Here is a 20,050-nt window from a genome sequence, read left to right as displayed (position 1 = left end):
CCGATCCTTGCAAGCCTGCGGGCTCGCCAGCCCGGGTGCCCCTTCAGGTGGGCGCAGCAAAGGGGCCGGGCTGCAGCGGGGACCCCGCCACCCTGACATCTGCAGGTGGACTGGGCGAGCCAGCTGCGGGAGCCTCCCCAGGAGCCAGCAGCACCCTGGACCCGCTGCCCATCTCAGCCTGCTTCGTTCCCGCTCCCCCCAGACCCTCTGCGGTCCTCACTCCATCCCTTCTCCCCCTCTCTCTGCCGGGGTGCCTGCACCCCTCCTCACCTCGCCGGTACAAACCCCTCCACTCCACTCCCGTCCCCGCCCCTCCCCACCTTCTTTGATTTATTTGTGTATTTCTTTCCTTGGCAACCACCAGTTCCTCTCAGTCAAACAGCACAGGCTCCCTATAATTTGAAATTAATTTGTTTGACTGCAGCATTGAGACAGGAAGGTTGGGAATTTATTTTAATTCTTTTTCCTCCCTGTGCAAAAAGGAAGCGATGAAATTTCCAATCGAGACTCCAAGAAAACAGGTCAACTGGGATCCTCAAGGTTGGTGATTCTCTATTACTATCATTACTATAATAACAATTATTATTCCTTGTGTCTAGTGGCTCATAGGAGACTATTTGACTCCAAATGGGAGGAGACGTTGGATGCTTGTCTGCTTCCCATGTGCACTGCTCAGTCTTTCTTGCTCAATCCTAGCAGTGCATTAGAAAATGCTCCTCAGATGTGGGGTTGGGTGGGTGTGTGGGTAAAACCTCTTCTAGGTGTGAGTTTTCTAGTTCTATATTTGATATCTCTCTTCCCTCTCCTCCCCTCCCTTTTTCTTGAGTATTTCCATGGCAAACTTGCCTGGGATGGCAGTGATCTCTGCCTCACAGCATTGTTTGTTTTATCTGTGGCTCCTTTGTTGTTTCTAGTGATCATTGTCTCTGCTAAATGGGTGGTACAGGAGTGGACACAGATGTGGCTGCTTGCTCAAGGCTCCTCGATGGCAAATGTTTGTTGGCAAGCAACTGGAGCAAAATGCTGCTGCAATATAACTCGTAGTGTGGACGGTATAAAAAGACACATTAAGTAATGAAGCCCAAAGGGACCTTTAGACACTTTACTCTGTCCTGTTAGCAAATGATCAGCCCAAGTGGATAGTTTGATAAACTCTGTAGTTAGGTTTGGAGTCTGTCTTGGGGAGTGTGTTTGTGTGATGGTGGAAGAAGATTTACGCCAGTGCAGTGGTTTTCAATAAAACGATCCAAGTGGTGTTTTAAAATAAACCATAATGAAATGCTCTCCTTTCCTGGCATGGGGAGGAGGTTCATATGCAACCTACAGAAGAAGTGACTGAAAAAAACCCTACTGGTAATTTGTATACTGGTGTGTCATATTTCCGTGCATCGGTACAGGAGCAGAGCAACTTGAAGCCATATGCTCAGGTCTGCAGCAGAACTGCTGGCAGCCAGTTGCTGTACAGCAGTGCTTGCAGGAAGTATGAAGTGATAGCACGGGCTTTGATTATTCACCTTTATTCCGCAGGTTTGGTTTTAGTGGTCAATTTGTCATCCTCCGTGCCCTCAAGTCTACAAAATGAAACGTTAGAAACAGTTTCTCATGGTGTAGAAGGAATACAGCAGAACAGACATCTTTCTGCTGAGCAGATCTGATGTGCTGTTTGAATAGTATACACAATTAAGCTTTAGTTTAAGCCTTGCTACATCTTTAATTAGGTGAAGGCTGAAATCGACACATCAGCCTCCTCTGCCCTCAGCTTCACAACGAACACATGGATAGTAGCGCTAACAGAGATTTGATTATTTTAATAACAGTATATTCCTTATCCTAGGGTCAAAATTCTGTGTGGTGAAAACTTGCTCTTCCCAGGTGCTTTTCTGAATCTGTGTTTGCTGTTGCTTCATTTTAATTCATTTTATGTATTGCAAAATGCTTTTTAATGCAAAAAGCCCTTTCCTCCTTTCTCCTGACAAGGCACACAGGAGGCTGTACTGATGGCATTCTATATGCAGCTCCTTTGCTTGGCAATCAGCTTTACAGCATATGGATCCAACAGGTGGCTGGTCACAATTTACTAATGTGTCCAAAACCATAGAATACCGTAACAGGTAAAAGACCTCAAACCCAGCAGGTTTCCTCTCTGCCAAGCTGAATCCCTGCTAAGGACCGCATAATCCTAGCTGTATTTCCCCTCAGTGTATTGACTTCATTAGCCAGGCAGCAAGGATGCTAATGTATAGCCAGGAAGGAAGCAAAAAATGTTAATTTCTAATTCTACAAGGGACTCAGGAAATAGATAAAATTTGTGGAATGGAAAAAGGCAAATTGGTAAGGAAAAGTTGTCTGAGGCCCAATCCTTTAACCAATAGAGGAACAGTGCAATGACATTGTACTCGCATAGTCCCACTGAAGAATTAGTGATGTAGGTAGAAGACAAGGTAGATCAGAGTTCCATTCTTTTTGAAATGAAAATATATTTATGAAGATATAAATGTTACCAAAGATCTACACAAAATCACTTAGAGCCCTAAAATGAATTAGATTTACAGTCGCATATGTAGTCTGTTCTCTGCATGTACATGTGAAGAATGATGTTATGTTTTGCATCCTATGTGATATCCTTGGAGTTAAGAACTGAAGTAGCTTTTCTCAGATACAAAGATCAACATGTAGAAAGCTGGTGGTGCAAGGATACAAAGAGTCCTAAGTATTAAAAGCAGAGCTCATGTCCAGTTAATGTTCACACACAAATACCAGGCTCATTTCAGTACATATTGCATGATCGTGTCCTGTTCTGGTCATCAGACAGAGAACGTGCAGTTTCCACAGTTTTGTCTAGTAGGAATTGTGCTAACTTGTGCTAACAGTTCTTGAAATATATCAACTGATGTTCCTGGCAAGCAAGCTAGCAGTCCAACGATGACAGCAATGGTATCTCAAAGATTGTTTAGATCTGATTATTCCAGGCAATATTTTTCTAGAAACTATACACATTTCTAAAGGCTAGGGCCCTTGTTGTGGAGATATGGCTGGCTTGGGACTAATAATGCTCCTGGTTTGAACCCAGGTCAGAATGATAGTCATTGAAATGAATTAATGCTCAAACTCCATAATGCTGACTGAACTATAAATATTTACATAGATAAATAGATTAGAGTCTGCTGGTAGCTTTCATCTGGCATAAAACTGGTATTCTTAGATCACATCAGCAAAGATCAATATACCATAGAAAGACTTTGTGGAGAGAACAGGTTTAAAAGAATAGAATTGACATGAGGGATGGTGTCTGACAGACAGCTAATGGGAGGCTGATTTCTCAGCCATTAAACTGGAACGAATGGGGCATGGAGACTGAACTGTGCTTTTATCCTGTTGTGTAGTATCTTCACGTATCTTGGGTATAGAGTATATCTGTGTGTTCCCTGTAAATGCTGAGTGTGTTTTCTAGATAAACCAAATATTTCATAAACCAGGAAGTATATATGGTCCAAATTCCTCCAGTGAAGTCCCCTACTATCCCAGGCAATCAAACTATATAATCCCATTAACAAACAGATCAAACTCCATCCCAAAAGTCACTGGGACTTTTCCCAAACAATCCAATGTGAAATATGTCCTAGAATCTCATATACATTGATTAAAAAACATACTATTCATATACAGTGAGTGAATGGGGTAAGAAATGAGTAAAAGACCCAAGCAGGCACCTCAAGAATGTTTTAGGGAGAGTTGGACACATTGAGTAGGGGTACAGGATCCCACACTACTTGGCATTACATTTTAAAAAACAAGCCTGCCATTTTTGTTACTGGTGGAATCAGCCTGGATATACACAATCATAAAACATTTGATCTACCTCTCACTGATTTTTATTTCTCCCATTTGGTGCAATTCAGGCAAAGCAATAACTGAAATTAGTGAAAGACCATATTTCTGGTTTCATACCTCATACAACTTCCCATCTATACTTTTCAGAATATAAGATTGGGTTTATAGCAGCATATGAAGACATTAATTCTTGTAATTGTTGTTCTCATCTCTCCTCTTTCCTGCATTCCTCCTGCTGTTTGTTACACCCACCTGTTGTCCATGCTTAAATTGGCTAATAATCTCTTTGCATATATATTTTTATACAGTACCTAAAACACAGTGGGTCCCTCATCCTGAGATATCTGGATGTTACAGAAATATCATTTTTTTTTCCTATGAATTATCTGCTTAAAATTGCTGTTTCTTTGTAGAAAAGAAGGATAGATGAGACTGTTTCCAATATGCTCAGAAATTGTCTGCAAGCATGACTGTCTTGCAGGGTGACAGTGAGATGTCTTTTCCAAGGGAAGGATGTCTATCTTGGTGATGCTCTTAGTAGGCAGAAAATGGAGTTCAGTCTTGTTCCATCCTTTGTGCCTGCAGTTTTTTGCTGTCATTGCAGTGATATGGATTGTCAAAGCCTTTTGAATTTCCAGGTAGATGTTTATCTCTACACTGACCTTTTGGAACTCTGAAGTTTTGATACAAGTTCCCACGTCCTTTCACAAAGACATTGTTTGTGTAGGATGGCTTTCTGCAGTTTGGAACCCTAAAATCATGCATTTATTATCATCCTCACATTTAGCGTGCGAGTTAGTGGTCTGTGGGGAATTCAAGCTGTGGTTGAGAGTCTGGAGTTCCTCTTCAAATTTTGCCACTGACTTACTGTTTAACCTTCAGTAAGCCACTTACTCTTTCTTTTCCTCCCTTTTTCCTTGACTGCAAAATGGGAATATTAATACTTCCCTAATGCACAAGGGTGTTGTGAAATATAATTAACTTGTTTAGAGCAATCTAAGATCTGCCATTGAAAGAAGAGCATATGTATTGCAATCAAATGCTAAAACAATTAAGAGGGAGCAAAACAGCCTGTCATCATACACAGATCACATCCGTTAAGAAATAAGGTTATCTCTGTGCTTTACAGCTAGAGGAAACTAGGATTACTTGTACTTCTTTACAGACACTGAAGACTCAATTAAGTTTCCCATTAGAGAAGTTTCCCCAGAACATGAGTTCCCTCAGCTGCTGCTCCAGAGGGGCTCAAGTCTTCCATAGGTCCTGTGTCACCTGCCATGGGATTTCTCACCTGACACCTCAAGCAGCACTGGACACTTATATGTGGGACAACTAAGCTGAGTCTCAAATGTCTTCATGCAGGTATCAGGATTGGATCATCCCTTGATGACTGTTGGAAAAATCTTCAGCATCAGCTACTCAGTATAAATTAAACTGATGCTGCCTTCTGAGTGTTACAGACTGCTGCAGTTCCTGCTTTTTCTGTCCTTTCATTCAAAGAGACTAATGCAGAAGGCAAACTTGATTATAAAGGCATAGATGAGTAGAATGAGGGTGTTCATTTCTGCCCTCTGTTTTCAAGAAATGAAGTGGGGTGCAATGAAGTATGAAAAGAAGTGGGGTGCAACTGTGAGTTAGACAATATCTTTCTACAGTAGTAAGTCAGTTTTTAGTAGCTCAGTGTACGAAGACTGCTATGGAAAGCTATAATGTGTAAAAAAGTAGCTCTAATCCCATCAAATGACCCATGGTCAGCAGGGTACTGACAATGTGCTACTTGTATGACAAAATCATATTGGCTACTGACCCATCTGGTGGACGAAGACTCTGCTGTGCCTAATAAGCATGGGTTGCAGAACAACTGTAAGGAGTTTATTTTAAAGAGAGATTTGAAGGAAAATAGAAATTGGATAAACAAGAGGACACTCCTGACACTGCATGGTGTAGGTGCAATAGTGCCAAATACAGTAAGGTGGAAAATTTGAAGATTTTGGAAAACACATAAAAGAGAATGAAGAAATCAGAACTTTACTAAAGGCTATGTGGAGCCTGCAGGGGAGGCAGATGAATACTATGGACCCTAATGTGGTAAGAGATAGGAAGATATGTCTGAATTAGCAGGAGAGGAAGAAAGAGAGCAGAAAGCTGTTAGTTTCATCATTGTTGTCTTTAGGATGCCCTGGAAATGGTAAAACTAAGGATTCAGAAAAGTAAAATTAGTAATAAGAAAGTGGCAGAGTGAAAGACTGGACAGCAGCTTTCTTATTAACAGTGAGGAAAGACTGAACTCTAGTCAAGGTAAGAAAGATGAAGGGTAGGGTATCATTAAGATGTCATCTGTACTGTGAGAAAAAGGGAATGAAAAGAATCAAAAGCAATATGAAGCTGTAAGTCTAAGACAGGGAGAGCAGTAGAATTGTCAGCAATGGGAGAGGTTGAGACAGAATTAGTATTTCAGTGAAGAATACCAATGCTATTTTTTGCCACATCGGTACAAGAGTAATCCATTAATAGACTTTTGGACTGAAAAGCCCCTTGGGCAACTCTTGAAAACTGATGCTACCTGAAGTGATGGAGTTTGCTTTTGGGAGAAAGATATATGATATCAGTTGTAATTGGGTAGGTTTTGGTTCACTTTTTGGCATTTATGTGGATTTCTGTAGCTAGTGTGTGGACTTTCTCAGCTTCCGACAGAAGAGTGCATATATATGGTGATACAGTTTAATTCTTACTCTCTTGATCTAATCCAGAGCTAGGACTTTTACCACTCGCTACAGTGTGAGCAACACGAGATTCTTCATTTTAAAAGTATCAGAATTGTGTTGTCCCCACAGGCTTTACTGAGTTAAAAGTAAAGGAGTGCCTGGAATTACTGGGAGAACAGGGGCCCTAGTTGTTGTATTGTAAATAGGGTAAGTACCTGGAGTGAAATGGGGAGGGAACAATAAGGAGGTCAAGATAAGAAAGGAGTAACAAACATACTAGTATTCAACAGGTAGAGTATTACAGAATTCAGTGTGATAGGAATGCCTAACCTTTATTTTATAATAATCTCAGTGTAATAGCAAAAGCCAAAGCAGAGAATATAAAAGCTGAACAGTTGTCTGTTTTTTATAGAATTTCTGTGTAAAAGAAGTGACATTCAGCAAAAGGCTAAATACTGCCTTTTTAAATACCTTTTTCATAGGAATGCCTCTGTTTTTTGTTTTCTGTAAGAAACTGAAAACATCCTGGGACCTGGCCTTTGTCAGACGGAGGCTGCTTATATTCTAGTTCCCGAGGCATTGGTTATACTTCTATTGTTAGTGTCTATAAAGCATGTATATGAAAAACATTTTAACTATAATGGAAAATGTGCTCTAAGATGAACCCACTGACTTTCATAAATAACATGCCATGCGGTTCTCACTGGTTACCCCAATGAGGTAAAACAACAAGTGAGAACAGCACATATCAAACACCCTTGTACTTCAGGGTGGTAGTACCAATCCTTTTCAGTCCATGGACCATTATTATTCTCCCAACATACTTTCTGGGCTGCTTTTCACAGTTACAATCAAATATTAACTCAGATTATTTAAACAAAATGATATTTCAAAAGTGAACTATGAATCTCTTACCATGTTAATGAATCACAGAATTTAGGGGATATTTCCTAGGTCTGGGAATGCTGAGACAAAGAATTCAGACTTCATAATTTTCTTTAACTGCTAATACAATTTTTATGCTTTTAGAAATCTTATTATTGGCAAAGTGTCCCAAATGCATGTATTATTATGTGTTATTCAGATGTCACAAAATACAAGCATAGGAGATCACTGATAAGATTTTGAGGTTAGAGTGGAAATTTCAGTGTGGATATATCTCAGTGTTTGAAGTGGAAATGAAAGCCAGTAAGGTGATAGAGTCTGTTATCAAAACCTGTATAGAGGGAAAAAAAGGTGGAAGAGAATACACAAGCCTGACTTCATTTTATTTTTCTGTTTTTAAAATGTAAGTGGAACATCCTGCTGAAAGCTGGAGTTGTGACAAGGGGCATGACATATAAAATATACGAAAGGGATTGAAACTTGTTGCACTTAGGATCTGGAGTCCTGAATACGGGTAGTGATCAGCTGCAAAGTCTGGGAGTGGGTTCAATTTTTTTTAAAAGTCCAGACATAGTTAGGTCTAGCATTTTGTTTGAGTTTGCTATTTGAAATTTTAGAGGACATTTGAGAAGAAATAAAGACTTAACAAGGAGAGACAAAGGAAAGCTGCTTCAGGTAATGTAGATTACAAAAGAAAGGACCCAAAGTGTGACAGGGTCAGATCTGCTGCCAGAGGTGTAGAAAATGCAGAATGAAAAGAGTGTACCTGTGGTAAGGCTGAAAATGCTCTGAAAAAAAAATGAGTGGACACGAAGACAAGTTTGGCTGCCTCCAACTAGAATTAGCTGTTTTCAAGCACATGATGTTCATTCTACCTTTTAGAAGTAAGCATGTAACCTAGGGCATGTTTAAAAAAAAAAGGAAGTATCTTTATGTTCTCTGTTGGTTCCTCAGGCATGTATCAGGGTCCTCCTCTATGAGCAAAACTGAAGCACAAGTATAAATAATCTTATGGACATATTACAAAATATCTTCATCTCATGAAGTAAGTAACTTTAATAGATGATGATCAGTTTATTTGGCTAGTCCTTCATTGGAGAAACATGCTTACGTTTCTTCCATTTGTTCCTCAATTCTGCCCGCAAAGAGATGCATTCAATAGATCTTTAAATTGATTCAGTTCTCTGTCTTTCTGATAACCCATAGATTATGCATGACTGTGTGACCATTGTTTGCTGAAGACAATAGACGGTTTAACTAGTAGGGGATAACAAAAGTTCACACCCTAAAAAACATCTTCTTACAAAGCAATACAAGTTATTTTGGTATCACTATCCTACAGGATCATCACACTGCTTTAAGGATCAGGCTTTGAGTACCTAGATTTGTTAGAGCCATATGTTCATATCTCAGCAGGACTGACTCATCTTTTCTTCCCTAGGAAGAAAAAACAACATGATACTGACTTTACTGGATGAGGATTTGGATTTCGGCACCTTAAACTTATGCCACTGAGATTCTTAAGATTCAGTGATATGCTGTTAAAGGGTGCTTGGATTATTTCTCTCTTACTCGATACTGTAGTATAACAGTACTGGCATGATTTGAAAACAACAAATACACACTGACAGCTTGTCCGGGGCTTTTATCCTGTCAAATTTCAGCTTTTCATTTTAAAGAAACAAAAGGCAGTCACTAGCTACTATGTGTGAAAAACCTCAATGATGAAAGAATTGTAAAAGAAATGGTACTACAGAAACTCCCAGCTGAAATGAAGGAAGTAGCTCACACGTCTCAAAGACATTCCTCTTGGTTAACTCAGATGCATCACTGGTTACTTAAATGTTAAGACTGCTAAGTTTGGATTGCACAAGAAAGGGTCATGCAGAGAGACCTTGGGTAGCAGCAATCATGACAGCCACAGAAACAGCAGCAGGGCCACCTCTTCATGATGCTACAGCCACCATACTAATTTGCCTTCATGAGAAGCAGAGTTCATTACTGGGTTACAATGATATACTGACATGTAACCTTGTGACCTGAATTTCTCATTGCTACCAGGCATTATTTGTTCATTCAGTTTTCTAAAAATAGGCATCTGCTGCCACTTAAGGGACTGAAAGGCAGCTGAGACATTTGCATAGGCCTGGTATATATGATAATGGACCTAAGGGAGACCTCTGCCCTTCTGGAGCAACAGCTTAAGGCCAATTAGGATATCCTAGGACCTCTCATTTGGTAGTGTATGATATGGATAGGCAACTGAATTACGCCATTTGAGTGTGACTTAGTTGGAGAATAAAACACCTAAATATGGGTAGGTATCCGAAATGCAGAGGTATTCTAAGTTTCTAAGGACCTGCTGTGGTTAGGGGAGATATAGTCAAATAGGGTTCATGGAGCCTGGAGAACTTCCGGTAGATGTTTGGTTTAGGGTCAGCAGAATCACTCTCCAGGCTGCACTGACCAATTTGACCACATCTGTATTGCCTCTAATGGGATGTATTCCAAATTAGAGCAAAGGAAAGAAATGAGACAAGCGTTGTTCCTGCTCATATTTTGAACTTCAGCTCAAATGGCTTTGGGAAGCTTCTCACTAGGAGGATTTAGTGCAGGTATATGCCACCTTTTCCTGCTGGGTTCATTCTCAATTTGTGCATGTTTGGGGGTTACAAGAAGTTACACTGTCACGGATAGTGTGGCTCTGCTGAAAGTTATAAAATACTACTTTGAGCTTGGCATTATTAGCAGTGATTTCATTTGCTTTCACCAGCTCTGAGTGCAGGAGAATGAGTTCATGTCCACCTGCTATACACTGTGCAGGCATATTTTTGCTTAGGTGAAGCTTAATTGTGGGCAAAACTGATTAGAGGGCCACAGCTATCTCTTTTGTAAGTCTGATCTGTGAATGCATGTAGCTACATGTCAGGGATGCAGTATGGCAACACTGTTGAAGTACTGTGAGATGTTAGAAGCCATACCATATCGGCAGATGCCATCCTTGTGTAGCTATAAAGTTTTATCATAGTTCAAATTACAACTCTATTTCTACAGTATTATCTGAATAGAAGCTGAGCATGAAATAAGAAAAGTCTTGTGTAATTCAGTTGTTGTACCAGACTCCTTATCATCTAAGATCCCCTAAATTATATATAGCAAACTGCAAGCCAGCTTCACGCAGCCAGAATGAGCCTGGCATTGACCTGGAGCTCTGTGTGCCCGACCAGCCTCCCAGTGACACTGTTCATCTGTTCTGTTTATTATATACTGCCATGGGCAGCATAATGGGTCTGAAGTCTCTTTAACCTACTTCCTTTTGCTTACCTGAGCTCTCTTTGACTCACAGTCACTTTTTAATAATTGTCTTACATGCAGGCTGGACAGGGAAATCATTCTGACTGTGGCATCTTTACTGATGCAACTTACACACCAAAAGTGTAAAAGAAAAACATGTATGTTATAAAGAATTTAGAATAAGAGAAAATAAAAATGGGTATGCTGAACAAGTGCTTTTCAAACAGCAACTTTCTCTTCCTTGTGAAAGATCTTTTCCGCACAGAGTAATTTTGTAATAGCTATCTTATATGTATTCTTCGTCCTGTTCCAGAATAGGTTTTCAAAGTATTGAAAAGCCTTTGTTCACTTTAACTAAGACTGTTACTGTGTATAAGAACTTAAGACCACTAAATAGGCTGGATCCTCAGGATATGCAAATAGTATAGCTCCAGTGAACTGAAATATAGCCCAATTGATGTGCTTCTTACAAGATTTCTGACCATTACCCCATGATGAAAGATCCACTTTTATTGCTGTTGCCCAGAAAATTTGAGAAATTGTCACTTAATTGAAGTGGTGGATCATTAATGAGATTTGCTTGAATTAAAAATATTTTTCTGTAGATTCTAATCATTAGCCAGATTGGGGAAGACACCACTAGACTGATGCAGAAATTCTTACTTCTTCTTTTTGCAGAGGAGCATTAGTATGAGCTCTTTAGGTATGGTCAGTAATGCACAGATACATCCGTAAGGATGCCCCAAGAAATCTTTGAAGGGGAACAATTAGTACTGACTCTATTCTTATTCTGGGGTTAGAGGTTATATTTTATGTGCTTTTTCTGGCCTTACTCATATGTGAAAGATCTGTTCCTTGGCTATTAACCTAAGAGAGTCCTGCAGGAGATATTGTACTGCCCCAGCTGAGCAATGTATTGGCATCTTACAGTTCCTGTCTATACTATAGTCAGTGGTGCTGCTAGAGTCCCCTTCGCATGACTGAGGTGATCAAGAGATTCCTTCAGTCCACCGTCAGGCTGTACCCCGGCAGCCAGCCAGCATCAATCACATTTCACATGTAGATTAGATAGCTTCCTGCTAGGAAGGCCAGCATGAATGTTTGCTTTGTTGTTTGTCTCCTCCACTTGCTTGTGGAGGTTTCTGTCAATAAGAATGTTCTTCCCTTTGTACACAAGCCTTCTTATGCTAAGTTGCAAGACTTAGGTTTCCTTCACTGGTTGGTCTGACCAAGAGACCATTGGCTAAATTTCTTTTGTGAGTCCTTGAGACAGGATATCTGGAAGATCCCAGTCCAGCTGTTCTAGCAGAAGGACACCAGCTAAAACCCTGACCCTACATCATCCTGTGAGCACTTCGAAGCAGAACACCTTGAACTCCTGTGATGAGAGATTCAGACTCTTCCTAAATGTTACTGGAAACCTGGGACACTTCCTGGTGAGGAAAAGTAATCAACTAGTTTCACCCAACGGCATGTCATGGTGAAATGGAATTTTTTTATTAGTCTTTAAAAAGAAGATTATGGATAAGCAGCAGCATCCCTGCTTCAACCTGTCTGTTGTTCATTGAAGGGTGAAGTCTGCAGAGAACCAGAGAACAGCTATTTATTCCTTGGTGCTTGTACTCGAGGCTTGTGACATGCTGACAAGAAAGCAGTTTTTCTATATATTACCTAATAAGGAAAAACAATGGTATGTTCATCTCTTCTGAAAGGAACTCTTTTTCACAAAGTCATCCCTATACCCCAAGATCTTGAGCCAAAAGCACTTACTTCCTACTTGGCTCTTGATAGAGCAGAGACCTGCATGAACTAGAACTTCCAATTTTAGCAAAAGCAAGAAATACTGATCTAATGCTAGGGAAACAGATTTTAGCAGCGATCTATTGGTTTTAGGCTTATTTCAGAAAGGGAAACAGGAGAATTTTTCTTGGGTTTCTCTGTACTCAGTTTCTCTATAAATAGCTTCATAAACCTGATGATAGCACTGCTGCCAGTGAGTGTGTTGGAACAAACATAGTCACCAATCTTGAAGCAAGAGAGCTCCTTATTTGGGACTTGCCCCTGTCAATCACTTCTAATCTCCCCTCAACTCTTCCTGCTCCTCACTGAAATGCTCTTCTACTCTATTTTCCGCTTTCCGATACCTGAAGTTCATTGATGAGTCCTGTCACATGTGAACATGTGCTTGGCTCCTTGCTCTGGGCTCAAGTGTCAGAGGCAACGGGGAGGGTAGCTGAGTGCCGAGAAGAGGAACTGAGCAGGGAGTTACGGGTATGCTGCCTCCCACGCTGCCAGCACGGTTGGAGAGAAGTGAGGGACAAGAGCAGATGGATGGATTTGGAGAAGGGCAGGGTGGAAGAGAGGTCAGGAGAGAGAGAAAGGAAAGCAAGGGACACAAAATTCGAACTGCCCTCCAGCAGTGTACAATCTCACTCCAGCACAAGACAAATCTCCCTCAAGTATTCGTCTGGACTTGGCAGCTCTGTAAGTAATGCTACGAATGGTGTCAGTAGCAGTGCATCTTCATGTTAATGCCAATAAGTGTTAGTTAGGAAACCCCCGAGGACTGCTGTCCTGAAGCCAAACCAGAAAGAAAAAAACAAAGATGCTTTCAGCTGTTCCTGGAGTTCACGTCCTGCCTTAGCACATCCATTCTTTCAACCAGTGAGCTGTCATGTATGCCTTAGAAAAGTGCAGTGCCTGGGAGAGGGAGGAGGGAGGGGAAAGTGTCCCAGCATCCCATGACCGTGACTTTTGCAGAGAGTTTTTTAATGTCAGTGAATGAGTTCTGGCTGATACCTGCGCAAGGCAGCTTTGGGCTTCCTGTTGTTTCCCTGCCATTTGCATAGCCTCAGTAGGCAGGAGCTCTAAGGCTGTGTTTGCAAGAGAGTAACTCTTGGGCAGTCCATTTTAGGTTTGTGGGCAGGCTCCAACTGCAGTTCTGACAGCAGAGAGGCTGGGTCAGAATCTGGAAGTTCTTGTAAATAATCAGCAAAAGCAGATTACACATGGGTATAATATTTTTCCTTTATAACCAAGAAAAGAAAGGAGTCTGATTTATGGTTGTCTATTAATCTTGTAACAGACAGACCAGCATTTGGTCATGTATAGTGGAAAAGAGCATGTCCCCTAAAAGAACTTGAAGGTTTGCTAATACACTGATGACAAATCATTGTACCTGCTTGATGCACGTATGACAAAGACCTTGTTTTAATCAACTTTCAAAATTACTCTTGAATTTAATTAATTTGCTAACATCTCTGTGGCAGTGTTTCCATGAGACAACCTGTGAACACATACAGTATTGTTTTTCCTCAGTGTCGCAGGGGTTTATCTATTATTTGTGAAATGCTTTGAGATATTTAAATAATCATGAAAGATTATTACAGACTTGGCACAACTGATGCAAAGAGGAATATTGATGTGTTTGACTATCTTACGCAGAAGGGGAGGGAAAGGATTCCAAGAGCATTTTCCTGCTGTGAGTCGGGACTAAAATGTCACGATTAATGATTTTGAATTTTTTTTTTTATACCCTTAACATTTCACCAGTTTATTTACACATCCTGGATGAAGAATACAAGCCTACAACATTAGGCTGTTTTTCTTTGTTACCCTTCACTGATAGCTTTTCTTCTTGGGTCCATAGGGATATGCAGGGCACAGACTGAAAACACTGACCTAAATGATTTCTGGCAGATGATTTTATGCCCTGTTCTTAGATATTTCCAATGAAGGAGGTTTCAATATCTCGATGGCTGTTCCCATGCTTAGCTATCCTTGTAGCTAGACTTTTCCTAATATATAATCCCCTACTTCCTTGGTACAGGTTAATCAGTTATTTCTCGCCCTATTCTTAAGGGATCTAGGGATGAATTCATCACTGTCTTCAGTTAGGCAGTGTCTTATTTTCATTTGTGAGACTACAATTCACATTTAGTCCAAACAGCATTTTCATTTATACTAAGAGAATACATTGGAAAGTTGTAATGAAAATCAAAGTGAGATGTTGAAAAGATGACTGTGTTGATAATAATTTTGTGTCATGGACAAATGACATCTGAATATGTGGTGGAGTTTGATTTACTGTGGTTCAAACCAGGATCAGAGATCAGTCAAAACTGATTGAAGGAAGAGACTGATATTTCCCATATTCTTTAAATACAGATCCACTGTTTGCCTCCTGTAGTTTGCTAACTCATTCTCTCCTATATTCCTGTACTGTTAACACTCAGTTACAATGAAGCATGTCAGTATTTAGTCACCATTCAATATTTTGGTGATAAGTGAAGCGGAGAAAGATGTTGAATAGAGCAGCCTTTTCTGTGCCATTCAGAGTTTGTTTCCCTTTTCTATTAGCCTGAAGAAAGAAAAACATATCTTCATCTTCACTGGTTGCTAACTATATGCAGTCATATGAAACGTTGTGCAGAAGCCAAAAGTGGACGTAAAGAAATAAGGTACAGATGTCCAAAATAGGAGTGGCTTTTTTGGATAGGTCTTAAAACAGTCTGGGAGCAGGAGAGCAGATTTCTACTCCAGCCTTGTCATTTATTGTGTGATCTTGGTTAAGCAATTTTTTTTTTTGTCTAGGCTATACCTACACAGTTGTATTCAGTGAGAGTTAAACGCTGCTGTCTGAGCTAGGCCAGCCCAAGGAAACTGTGAACTTGAACCTATCTGGTACAGCACTGTTTTGAACAAAAAATGTCCTGCTAAGTGGCTAGCCCTATAAACAGAAGCTTAGCACTATGCTAACAAAGCTAACCAGCTTTTCTTGGCTTGAACCAGGTTTCTCTGCAAATATTAATGAAAGTTGGATCAGTCTGCAAGAAGGAGCCTAAAAATATTTTTTAATTCCTCACATGAAAGATTAAGGAAAACTATTGTTGTCCAGCATCAGATATTTCCAGAATGATTTGAAAGACAGTGATATATGGTAATTATTACTATTTGTAATATATTCAAGGCAGTGACACTTGTGTCCTAAACACTGCTGATGTTAGGGACCTTGTTCTGAAGAGTTTATTCTTTATGAAATAAATAATTATAATATGTAACTATTAATAAGGACATAGAAAAAAACTGATTTAGGATTGGATTTGTTGGCATAGTGAGATTTTCTGTTTTTTATGTGGTTAAGGGCACTGAGATTTTAGTCCTGCAGACTTTTATTTTCCTAAGCAGCCTTTGTGAGTTTTTCCTTTCCCTGCTTTGAAAGCTCCTTGTGAGATGGATGCTTGAACTGCCATTCTTCTGTGCTTTAAAGAATTTACAATTAGAAATGGCAGTGCCTTTCAGAAATACAAGAAGTATAAAAATGGCATTCAGACCCTCCTCTCTCTCTCACTATACTTTATTGACTAAAATTAAATTAGCTGGTACATAGTTCTTTTCTGTCTCTTTAGGGAGACTAGGTTCAGAATTGCTACAGTGAAATGATAGAATACCAGAGAGTCTTTCAACAGCCTCACAAAATCCATTGAAAACAAAGAAAAGGGACATGGCATAGCTCAGGCAATGGTAATTGCATAGACTTTTTAACCTTTTACACACTTGTTAAACTAATCACAACTAGATTAATAAGTAATCCAACCAGTCAAGTTTACCGAGCTCCCAATTTCTAGCCATTTAACATCTGCAAGTGGATTGTGATTTCCTTGTCTTTTTAAAAATTGTCAGTCAGAGATATCACGTTGTATTGCTACTTTTCCTTGATTGGTTAAGAGTGTATGTACTTCCTGCCAGCATGAAATATTTAATGAATTTGACATTTAGCTTTATGTGAAAATGTATGCTGCTAACATCCATTTTCTTAAATGTGTATAGAAAATGAGTGAAATAAAATGCTTATGTGTGGGAAGGAAAAATGACAATGAAAGATGATAAAAAGTGAAAAAATCAAATCCACTGAACAAGACAAATGAATGTCTTTGTTCCATATTGACCCAGCTCCAGTAGAGAGTGACAAAAAGGCATTATTGTTGGAAGGCTGCTTGCTCTCTCTGTAGCTAACTCATGTTCATCACTGTAGTTTAAGTCTTGATCTATACACTGATATTCTTAGGGCATGACTGTAATGGACTGATGACTTTTTCACCCAAATCCGTATGCACTCCATGACTGGTTAGACTCAGAGGAAAAACAGTGCTGAACAATACAGTCTGAGTTGTGTCCTCACCTTTATTGCCCCTGTGCAAACTGTCTGTGGTGGGTTGACCTTGGCAGGCTGCCAGATGCCCACCCAGCCACTCTCTCACTCCTCCTCAACAGGAGAGGGTGAGAAAATAAGATGGAAAAATTTGTGGGTCGAGATAAAGACAGGAAGTTCACTTGTAATTACCATGATGGGCAAACCAGACTTGACTTGGGGAAAATTAATTTAATTTATTGCCAATTAAAATTGATTTGGATGGTGAGAAACAAACAAAAAGGTTAAAATACCTTCCCCATCCTTTATTTTTTTCCTAGGCCCAACTTCACTTCTTCATTCCTGACTCCTCTTCCTCCTCCCCACCCCACATGGTGTAGGAGGGATGGGGAATGGGGGGCTGTGCTGAGTTCATAACAGTTCCTCTAGGCTGCACCTTCCTCCTCACACTTCCCTTGCTCCTTCCCAGCATGGGTCCTTCCTATGGGCTGCAGTCCTTTAGGATAAACATTTTCCAGCATGGTCTCTCCACGGGCAGCAGTCCTTCAGGAAATATGAACCTTCTCTGGTCTGGGGGTCCTCCGTGTGCTGCAGTGTGGGTATCTGCTCTGGTGTGGTCCTCTCCATGGGCTACAGGGAAATACTCCACCGTGGTCTCTTCCAAAACTCACACAGGCTGCAGGAGAATATCTCCTACAGCTCCTGGAACACCTCTTTCTCCTTCACTGACTGTGGTGTCTTCAGGATTGTTTCTCACACTTTTTTTCATCATTCCTCACTGCCTGCACAACATTTTTCCTATTCTTAACTATGCTTTCACAGAGGTACTGCCAGCTTCACTGATGGGCTTAGCTGTGTCCTGTGGTGGGTCTGTTGGAGTCAGCAGGAACTGGCTGTGTCCTGCTGTGTCCGGCATGGGGCAGCCCCTCACCTTCTCCCACAGAGACCACCACTGTAGCCACCCCGCTACCAACACCTCCCGCTACCAACACCTTGCCGCCTAAACCAAATACACTGTCATGGAGACCAGATAGCCAGGTACTTGGTTTCAGTCAGGCACTTGCTGCACAACTAAATGGAAGCAGCGATCCTCTGGTAGTATGGACAGTAGAAAATGGAGAAGATTCCCACAAGGTTTGTCCTTTGGAAGAAACTGCTATCAAATAGGAGCGTCAGTGTCCTTCAGTGGAAGGCAAGATTAATTCTGATGACTTACTGCATAGCTAAGTTTCTTGTCTGCCACTAAAGAAGCTCTCCAGGAACAGAGAAAAGGCTTAAGTTCCCCTTGGTTCTTCTGATCTCCAGGGCACCGGCATCACCACTCTGTGAAGAGTCTCATGGTTGGGAAGCTCTTTTTACAGAAGGAGAGACCTTAACTCAGACCACACTGATTTCTTAATTTCTACCATGTTCCAATTTAGGCTGTTTAAGATTTTTTATTTTTGCCTAAGCTGTAGTTTTCTAATGAAGAAGAATGAAAGCCACATTATAAAACAGTGGTGTTTTTTTGTTTTCTCCTAACAACTGCATTCCAAATCAATTAAGCAGTTGGGGTATTCCAAGAGCTATTAATTAGTACGTTTCAATTATAACTGATGAAGCAGAATTATGTAGATTTTTTTTGAAACTTACCGAGAATCATAATTTTGAGCACTAGCTGGGAATATATGACAAATGATACAAAAGTTGCAGAAGCCTTTTTATACGACATTTTCCCCAACGCTGCTGCCAGGGATGGCAAAGCAATGGTTAGACATAATTCCCTCTCGTACATATTACTGACATTTCTCTCCCCACCAACAGAGACAACTCAATATATGAACTTTTACTCTATTTCACTGGCATTATCCTATAATAGGAAGCAAACAGTGACTTTATTCGTTATGCAGTTCTGTAACCTAACCTACTCCTCCCTTATCCCTGCCCCACTCTGGGAAAGGAGCAATTGGGAGCAATCAGTGCTACTTTCTTTCTAACAGCACATTCAATCTTTTTGGTTTAATGTATGTTGCCCTTTCTGCCTTTACCTGTCTCTCTTTCCGTACTTCGTTGAATACCTTGCCACTGATGACTGCATTTGCAGCAGACTGCTGAGATGTTGCTGAAGTCAGCAGCACTAATACTGCATTAGACAATCCACTTCAGGGAAAACAATGTTAGATTTAACCAGTGGGGTACTGCTGCAGTGAAAAGCTATATGCTTGGAGGCACTCTGTGCATTTTCCAAACAAACAATACGTCAAGCTTTGCTTCCACGAACAGTAAATGTAATAGTAATGCTTCTCACTTCAATGGCAGTTTGCAGCAAAATGCTGTACAAACAGTAGGGTGAAATTCCCCTTGTGTGGCAGGCTCGCAGTGACTTTCACTGCTCAAGTCGTGTGGTTGAACACCTTGGGGATATGCAGAGGGACCGGGGCCAAACCGATGTAAAACGTCAGCACTGAGAGCAGTTTTCTTGATCCATGGCTGTATGGATCCTGTGGTCCCTAGACAGCAGTGCTTATTATTATGCCTCAATCCAGAACAACAGCCCCAGGGATACTAGTGTTCTGCCCCATATGTAATCGTAGCCTGCAGGCAGGATTTTGTCTCCCATTTCTTGATCACAGCTGAAATGTCACCTGTTAATTAGCCCACATCATGCAAAGATGCTGCACAAACACAAAGGCAGACACAATCATTGTCTACTGGGATTTTTGCTCTAAAAGCCAGACTTTCTAAACCAGCATCAGATTTCTGAGTGCTCAGTGTCCAACATTCATTGTGTTGGTTAAATGGGTGCTCTCCACTTTACAAAACCTGTTAAAAAACCACAACAGACAGAGATGAAGAATGGGGGTGGGGAGGGGGCTGGCATAGCAACCAAAGCAGGTAGTGGAAATGATTATCCATGTCCTCATAATGCAAAATTTTAATGGCTTGATGATTTTTTGGTTACACATGGACAGAAACTTCCAGGTTTCATTACTTCCGTCATGCATATAGCAACCACCCGCTTCCTGTCGGACACACAAATTCTCTTCATCCATAAACCTGCATGCATTTTCTGTTTGTGACATATTCATGAGAAGTTCATATAGCTGATAGCTTAATACACTGATTGCCTCAGCTCTTCCTCTAACATACCTCTTATCCTTGCTCTGACTTCCAGGCACAGACCTGCTATCTTAACCCAAGCAGC

General features: G+C 40.6%; 1 protein-coding gene across 1 annotated transcript in view; it reads left to right on the top strand.

Annotated features, from left to right (window-relative positions):
* Nucleotides 1–488: 488 nt before the first annotated feature.
* KCNK10 (potassium two pore domain channel subfamily K member 10) overlaps nt 489–20,050 on the top strand; it is a 72,657-nt gene continuing 53,095 nt past the window's right edge. The window contains exon 1 of the mRNA XM_075503397.1: nt 489–540. Coding sequence (XP_075359512.1) covers nt 489–540 — 52 coding nt within the window. The remainder of the gene's footprint in view (nt 541–20,050) is intronic.

Source organism: Mycteria americana, chromosome 5, assembly GCF_035582795.1.
Source record: "Mycteria americana isolate JAX WOST 10 ecotype Jacksonville Zoo and Gardens chromosome 5, USCA_MyAme_1.0, whole genome shotgun sequence".
Lineage (NCBI taxonomy): Eukaryota > Metazoa > Chordata > Aves > Ciconiiformes > Ciconiidae > Mycteria > Mycteria americana.
This window is presented reverse-complemented; position numbering and strand designations above follow the sequence as displayed.